At 36.2% G+C, this 8,214-nt stretch overlaps 2 protein-coding genes across 2 annotated transcripts in view; one reads left to right on the forward strand and one right to left on the reverse strand.

The window, feature by feature from the left end:
- Positions 1–2,591: 2,591 nt before the first annotated feature.
- LOC107589129 (syntaxin-5-like) lies at positions 2,592–4,438 on the forward strand. The gene is made up of 4 exons (XM_016277482.1): positions 2,592–2,598; positions 3,034–3,140; positions 3,272–3,393; positions 3,927–4,438. Exons 1-4 carry the CDS (start codon positions 2,592–2,594, stop codon positions 4,084–4,086), a joined length of 396 nt encoding a protein of 131 aa, XP_016132968.1. The 3' UTR covers positions 4,087–4,438.
- Positions 4,439–5,325: 887 nt separating this feature from the next.
- The window catches only part of LOC107589105 (protein RD3), a 5,300-nt gene continuing 2,411 nt past the window's right edge, over positions 5,326–8,214 (reverse strand). Inside the window, exon 3 of the mRNA XM_016277448.1 lies at positions 5,326–7,034. Within this exon, the coding sequence (XP_016132934.1) occupies positions 6,671–7,034 (364 nt within the window). The 3' untranslated portion in view covers positions 5,326–6,670. The remainder of the gene's footprint in view (positions 7,035–8,214) is intronic.

Consider the following 8,214-nt stretch of genomic DNA (forward strand, 5'->3'; position numbering starts at 1 on the left):
CGCCCTGTGGATCGCCGGATCGGCTTTCACAGTGGACGAAGCGGAGTCCAGCCCGTGGTCATCACATGTGGTTGCCACAATCCCGCCGGTCGCTCCTTCGTTGAATCCGCCGGCCGCGACGTTCTCAAGCCCGCCGCCTCCGCTAGGCCGCGGTGTGTGACGTTTTTTTGTTGTGAAAGCGAAACTACTTTGTTTGGTCTTCCAAAAGAGGACACGACTAGATATCAGTGGTTAAGTTGAATTTACAACTGTTCTAGAACAGTTCAATCCAAATATCCAGATGTGTGCAGCGCATTTTATGGAGGACTGTTTCCTGATCCTGGGAGAGTAGACTACAATGCCGGCTGTTCTGACTCACAGACTGTAAGTTTAGCACCATACTATATATACATATCGACGTACTATAGTGTTAGTATCTGATAGCATCACTTTACCATGATAATGTAACAGTAGTTTTCTATAGGGAAAGCACATATTTGCTTTAGTCTTTGTTTTATTCTCAATTCAACCTCCCTGTTTTGTGTCGTCCACCCCCTCCCTTCTCTTTTCCTGCCGTTTAACTTTAACGATAATGAAAGACAAACATTGTGATAATTATCACCTGGGTCTGGGAGTCTCAGGCAGAGGGCCACCAGCACCGTAATGATGTGAGAAATAATATTATCTCTCTCCCTCCTCTCGCTTGACTGCTGCTGAGTCAGACTGGCTCACACTTATTTTTTTTTTTGTTGTTGTTGTTGTTAAATAAAGATAACAATGAAAATAATAGGACAAACTAAAACTAAACTAAAATGTATTTCCATGGCTCCAGCACTATTTTAAATATAAATTCTTTTAGTTTCAATTAATTCTTAAATAATAAACACGGATGTATTAAAAGCATTAAATAGATAGATCCATGAATTGCATTAATTAATTACCGGTAATTAATTTTTAAAACAGTAATCGTGTTAAATGGCAGCCCTAAGAATATTCAAACTAAATTTAACATAAAAGAGTAAACATGCTATAAAACATTTAAACAAGAAAAAAGTCTAAAAATAAATGTATAGGCCAACTGTGAAAACAAACTAGAAAACGTACAAACTAAACTCTAATCATATTCAGATTATATGCAATTAGAAATTAACGTTTCAATACCCTAATCCTGCTTTTTTTTTATTTATTTTTTTTATTAACAAGATCAAAATACATGTATATGACAAACACTATGCATGATATAAACAATAAACACTATACATGAAATAAACAATTTCACACTAGAGGGGCTGTATACAAATACACATTTACAAACTTTCACCGTTTTAATTGCTTTTTGTTTCATAGAAAATCGTATAGTATCAATATAATGCTCCATTTCCTTCCTAAAAGAAAAAAAAATTTTTTTTTGCATGAGAACTTACATTTGTGAATATGAAATTTGCATGTAAAAAAATAAGATTTATCATGAAGACCCTAATCCTGCTGCATATCGCACAAAATGTATCATCTGCGTCACAAGTCGCTTTCAGGAAAGTGGCAGTGCGCGTGCGCAATCGTGGACGTGGCAGTGACGTTACGCACACCGGAAGCGGTCAGGACTGGAAGTGAAACCCCGTCCTCCGTAACATCGACAAGCTGGGAATACTGGAAAAAACGACGAAATGAAACGGTAACCGTGAGTAAACGATTATAAACCATGTCAGGAATGTGTTAGCTAGTGCTTAAGGTTCATCTGGAGTGTTTATAGTTAAAATTTAGACAGACATGGTCGAGTTTTGGGCCAATTGGCGCTCAAAGAACTGCGTACTGCTGGACTGAAGACGGTGTCAGTTGCTATACAGACATAAACAAACAAACCTGCAAACACCTTGAAGGATAGAATTTGGGTTTAGAACATGCTTGTAATATATCTTTGCAAAGAATGAGTTGTCTTTCATTGATTTGTGTTATTAAATATCTGTGAAGCCAGAATATAATCCGATAACATGTGAGTTCAGTTTATCTCTCTGCTCAGCTGACTGGTGGTCTGGTTACTTGTCTAGAGTGGGTTTCCTTATAGGTATTATAAAGAAGGGTAAGCTGAGGTGTTGGGATCAGTATGCAAGCAGATCTTCTGTTTGTCACGTATTACTGGATGTGGGAGTGACATCTTACTTATTTTATCTGGTTTCACAGACAGCAGCCATGTACCTAGAGCATTATATTTGACGCCAAGTGGTTGAAAATCAGTTCTAGGAAAAGTTCATGCATCATTTGTAGCCATTTGTTTTGATATTTTATCAATTACAAGAGTATTTGGATAGTTCATTCAAAAATGGCAATTCTGTCATCGTTTACCAAAACCAAACAATAATAAACTGTTGACGGTGGCCATTGACTTTCATAGTATGGGGGGATAGAAACCTAAGGAAGTCAATGGCTACCATCAGCTGTTTGGTTACCAAAAATCTTCAACATATAGTCTTTTGTGCTTAACAGAAGAAAGAAACTCTTTCTGGTTTTGAACAGCTTGAGGATGAGTAAATGACAGAATTTTCATTTTTGGGTGAACTGTCCCTTTAAGTGTCTAAATGCTTTCAACAAGAATACCTTTAGTACCCTTGCTGTATATGGAGGGTCAGAAAGCACTCGGATTTTGTCAAAAATATCTTAGTTTGTGTTCCGAAGATGAACGAAGGTCTTACATGTTTGGAAGGACATTAGGGTGAGTAATTAATGACAATTTTCTTTTTTGGGTGAACTATCCCTTTAACGACCAGGCTGCACCTTAATTGAACTTATTTGTTGTATTTATTATCATTATTATAATAATTTATTTAAATATTATTGATATTATTTTTATAATATAAACATTATAAACTGTACATTTTATATAAATAGAATAGAAAATGTATATCTATTTCTGTTCTATTCTTTCTTTTTATAATTTATTTCATTTTTTATATGAAAAACTGAATTTTTCACACATTCTTCAAAGTATTTGTGATTTTGTATGCACACATGGTGTCTTTATTCTGTATTTAATAGTTTTCTATTTCTTGGCTGTCGCAGACAGCTCAGTTCTGATGCAGGATGAGTCCAGGAGTCTGGGAGGAGAGGTGGCCATCGACATGGACTCTAGAGCAAACCCTCTGCAGCTGCAGCTCATCGATGAACAGGTATCAGTCTCACAGGAAATTAGGAATGGATTGCAGTCTAAGGCTGCTGCTTGTAGCTGAAGGTTTGAGAGTATGATAAATGTTGAATGATTGATTTCAACATCAAATGTCCGTTTGTTATGTTTTTGTAGGACTCCTATATCCAGAGCCGAGCAGATACCATGCAGAACATTGAGAGCACTATTGTGGAGTTGGGTTCCATCTTTCAGCAGTTGGCGCACATGGTCAAAGAGCAAGAAGAGACGATTCAGAGGTCAGACAAACACATACACACCACAGGATTTACATACTCCAAAACCACAGACTCAACAGTACAGTACATGCTTCAGAGACATGCTGTACAAACCACACAAACACTTACAGTAGCAGTAGTATTTTTTTTTAAGTCAGCATAAATGCCAGTGTGAGAGTATCACTTTGTAAGAAAAATGATGAGGACGATGAAGATCTCGATGAAGATGTTTATTGCAGCATAGCAGTGACAAAGTACATGTAGTACCTTGGGTTCAACGGAGTCAGAATGAACCCCGAGCCTCCTACGCTCAAACATTTTATACTCTATTACGTTCACGCCGCTCCCACGCTATAGGTGATGGAAGTATCGTTCAAGAGATACTATTTACATAAAGAATTATCTCCATGATAATTAAGCTCTTTGTAGAGAAAGGAGAATAGTTTAATTGGAGTGGAGTTTGGTCGAGGCAGACTATAATTTCTTACAACTTGCATTTGTGACTAAAAGTTGATGTGTGCAAATATTCGTTGTCTGTTTCTGTTGAACACCAGGATCGACGCCAATGTGGAGGACACCCAGCTGAATGTGGAAATGGCCCACACTGAGATACTGAAGTACTTCCAGTCCGTCTCCTCAAATCGCTGGCTCATGATCAAGATATTCCTCGTTCTCATCATCTTCTTCATCATCTTTGTGGTCTTCCTTGCCTGAGAAGGAACAATCCTGAGTGTAAGGTGGGATGAAAACGGAGCCAAAGGGTTTGAAGGAGGGAGGAACAGGCTATGGACTTATGGGCGAATGTGCAAAAACACAAGTGGACTGTGCCGCAGGGGACACTGGCTCCCGGGGGGAGGGTGTGGGGGGGGTTCTGATGCTCAGTGGTGGGATGATTTTAGTCAGAGTAAGTTGATGTTAATTCTGTCACTGTCGACTTTCACTCTCTTACACTAGAGGGAGATGGAGGATGGTGGTGATGCTGATGAAGGTGGAACTGAGATTTACTGTGTATTTAAAGAGGAGGTGTTCTGATTCACTCTGTTCTGTTTAAACTTCTTCTACATCTGCATTAATATTTGAGCCTTCGTTTCTTATTAATAATCACATATTAAAAGAGAAGGCTTTTTCCCAAGTGGTTTGATTCTCCAAACTGGTTTAGTTGGTTTTTCTCAGTGTTATCCGTAATCAGCGATAATAAAATCTTTTTTACAGTAAATAAAATGTGACCTGATTCTCATCATAAAATACGCAATAAATACGCAATAAATTGGGCAATTATTTGCCACTTATGGGTGAATCTCACAAAGAAATATCAGTCATATTTTACCCCCAAAATTTGATAGGAAAAATTATTTATAATTAATTGTATTTTTATAATTAATTATATTTTAATACAAAAGGGATGTTTTTAGGACCATTATGACTTTTTTTCATGAAAACCAAGTTCTCATATGTAATGTGAAAAAAATGCTGTATAATATTGGATTATTAGGCTATATCTAGCATGATTTTTTTAAATGATTAATAATAGTATAAATTAAATTCAGTACAACAAATGCTACTGTGTTATATACTTACCAATGTAGTGATAATAAATGTACAAATACATTTATAAATTGAAAATTTTTCTTTCACATTACATTCATGGGAATTTGGGGGGGGAAATGTGCTTAGTTGTCATTAAAATAATGACACAATGCCAAAAAAAAAATATATATATATATATATACACTATATATATATATATATATATATTAAAATAAAAATATCTTAATGGTCCTAAAAAATAAACATTATCTTTTGTGGGTGGGGAAATATAAGTCTGACATTTTCTGACCATTTTCATGAGATTCTTCTTTCTAGTGTTAAGGCCTTCTGATTGCAGCCCCTGTAAATATGGGGTCTGTAATATTATATACTGTTTAGAGACTTTCAGTTTCTTTTTTTTTCTTCTTTTTTTGAGTTTGATTCTGCCAAATACACGAGGAGTTACAGGAAGTTGCCTGGTCTTATGATTTTGCTTCGTGCAGGAATAAACAAGGTGCGACTGAAGACCAGTGTTTTATACAGTACTATAGAATTTAAAAGATCACAGTGTGGTTTAAAGGGCCCAAAGAGACTCCAGACAGATCTAAAGCTATAAACTGCTCATTCATTACATCAGGACGTGTTTCGTTCCAGGCCAATGCAGAGGACGTCTGAACGTCTGGTGATGAAACCGATCGGTACTCTGAGAACTGAATGCTGGGTGCGTTTCCTTCATTTGTGAGGAGCAACTTTGGCCTGATGAACATATTGGCCACCTGCGCAAAGAACTGAAGATCAGCTCCTTCATGCTGTGATGCTGTGAATAATGAAACGGGAGAGGGAGCTGGCAGAGATGATGTCGTCTTCACTTAGAAGCAGCATTTTCGAGGTCAAACTCTAATTTGGTAAATCACAGACTTTCTCTCTCCCACACATGCCACAATATCTCAAATCAAACTCATGAACGATGTACAGTGTATTATTTAATGAGCACTTTTTATGAAGACTCCTGTTTCCAGGCTTTTTTTAGCTGAATGGTCTGCATCTCTTGTATAAACTGAACACTGTTGTTATGTAAGGACAAACAGTACATATTAAAATACATCTGAGAAACTGATTATGGCTAATGTTGCTTTTGTCGCTGCGGCTGTAGAATTTTTGTAGAGTGAATCTCACAAAACATGGAATATGTCACACCAAAATGAAAAGAAAGCTGACATTGTTTTAATAATTCAGTAGCACAGTTCACATTTTGAGTGTTTTATTATTTTGTAAATTTTCTTTATTCATTACTTTAAAATGGTGTACAGTTTACAGATTAAAAAAAATATTATTTTAACTTTTTTTTTCTTATTTTGTTCACTTATTTTAGAAATGTTTTTTTTCTCTTCCAGAAATATGACCTGGACATATTCTTGACAAGTTTTGTGAGCTTCACTATCACAGAAAAATTGAGCTGTGAAAATGCACACATTTATGCCAAATATTTATATTTACATCCAAATATTCAAAATATTTAAGCACATGTTAGAAAGTAAAAAAAAAAGACTAGGCCAGTGTTCTTTGGTTCGATTAACAAATGAACAGTGTTTGTCTTGCAATCTGAAAGCATAAGCTTTAGTCTTTCAGGATGTCTCCTAGATTCGGATTTTCTTCTCTTGTTCTTTGCCGCCGCCTCTTTTCTTTCTCCTCCATTGCCAACTTGCCTCGAAGGCTTCAAGCTTAACGAATCCTTCTTTCCTCTGTCTTTCTCTTCATCTTTTCCTCTTGTTCAGCTCTGAGCCGCCTGCTCAAGAGGAGTGATCTCTGGCATGCTGAGGCTCCGTCCCTTCCTGGTGCGCATGGCGGTTGTCACCTGTTCGGCTGCTTCCTCGTCTTCATCAGACCATGTGTTTTCCTCTTGCAGGTCGTTGCGGGAACCACCGAAGCTTCCCTTCCCGCGGTTCAGGGTGCGGAACTTGGATCGAAACGTAACGAAGGAGAGGCTCTTGCTGCGCTGTTTTTCCCAACGGTTCACCCGATTCTCGAGCTCTGCGTCTCCCTGAAGCTCATCCAGGCAGTTTCTTAGGACGCCCCGGAACAGTTTGGGGACGTCGTGCACCTCCGCCTCAAGCTCTGACACTAGCTTCCTGAACCTTTCAAACAAACAACAAAATCTTAGAGATATTACATGATTCACCTCTGTCACTATAACTCTTATTGGGCAATACCTACCAGGGTTAAGTAAAACTAAAAGCAGCATAAAACATTTTTGTTACTTGAAATAAAATAAATCTTGATGGAAATAAAATAAAATGTTATATAAAAAAAAGAAACCTTCAGCTAGTTGCCAAGGAAACACTTCTCATTTTTGTTTAGTTTAATGGTAACCTGATGTACTAAAATAACTAAAACTATATGAAATAATACAGATGACAAAAACAAAAAAAATGACTAACAAAAATTAAAAATAATCAGTAAAAAAGATTATTGGAGTGAATATTTACAAGAAAATGCAGCTTAGTCTTTCTACTTTAAAATGTAATGTTTAATTCAGTGTGTTACCTGCCATTTCTTTGTAATTGTAAAACCAGCAGTTTCTGTTTACTACTAATTCTAATATTCTAATAGTATATAGGCTATGTGTGTGTATATATATATATATACATGATACTAAAATAAACTAATTGAAATAAGTTAGTTAAAACATTTTATTCCACTTGAATAGACATAAATAAACATAAAAATAGATTAAAACATGAAATACATTAACTTAAATAAAACATTACTAAATCTTGTTTTATTTAAGCTTAAGCTAGTTGCCAAGGAAACATTTCTTATTTTCTTGGGGCACTGAAAAACCTAAAACTTAATAAAAACTACATATATGTAAAAATCACAAAAACAGACAAAAAATGGTAACACTTTACTTGAAGGGGTGTGCATACGACTGACATGACACCTTCATAATCATGACATGACACACGTCATGAATATGAAGGTTTTATGCATGTTTATGAAAACTGTCATTAAGTGTCATTCGCTCAGTTATGTCATTTTTAATGCAAATATGACATTATTTGACCTAACCCTACCCCTACCCTTACCCCTAACCATAGCCCATAACAAAGACATCTCAAACAATGTCATCTTTGCATTAAAAATGACATAACTGAGCGAATGACACTTAATGACAGTTGTCATAAACATGCATAAAAAACCTTCATATTCATGACATATGTCATGTCATGATTATGTATGCGTCATGTCATGATTATGAAGGTGTCATGTCAGTCTTATGCACACCCCTTCAAGTAAAGTGTAACCCAAAAAATT

Source organism: Sinocyclocheilus grahami, unplaced genomic scaffold (genome assembly GCF_001515645.1).
Source record: "Sinocyclocheilus grahami isolate Dianchi unplaced genomic scaffold, SAMN03320097.WGS_v1.1 scaffold112.1, whole genome shotgun sequence".
Taxonomy (NCBI): domain Eukaryota; kingdom Metazoa; phylum Chordata; class Actinopteri; order Cypriniformes; family Cyprinidae; genus Sinocyclocheilus; species Sinocyclocheilus grahami.

Bases quoted from the DNA above. Each gene is read 5' to 3' on its own strand.
- LOC107589129 (XM_016277482.1), top strand. The intron at 3,141-3,271 runs GTATCAGTCTCA...ATGTTTTTGTAG, and splicing joins TGCAGCTCATCGATGAACAG to GACTCCTATATCCAGAGCCG. The intron at 3,394-3,926 runs GTCAGACAAACA...GTTGAACACCAG, and splicing joins CAAGAAGAGACGATTCAGAG to GATCGACGCCAATGTGGAGG.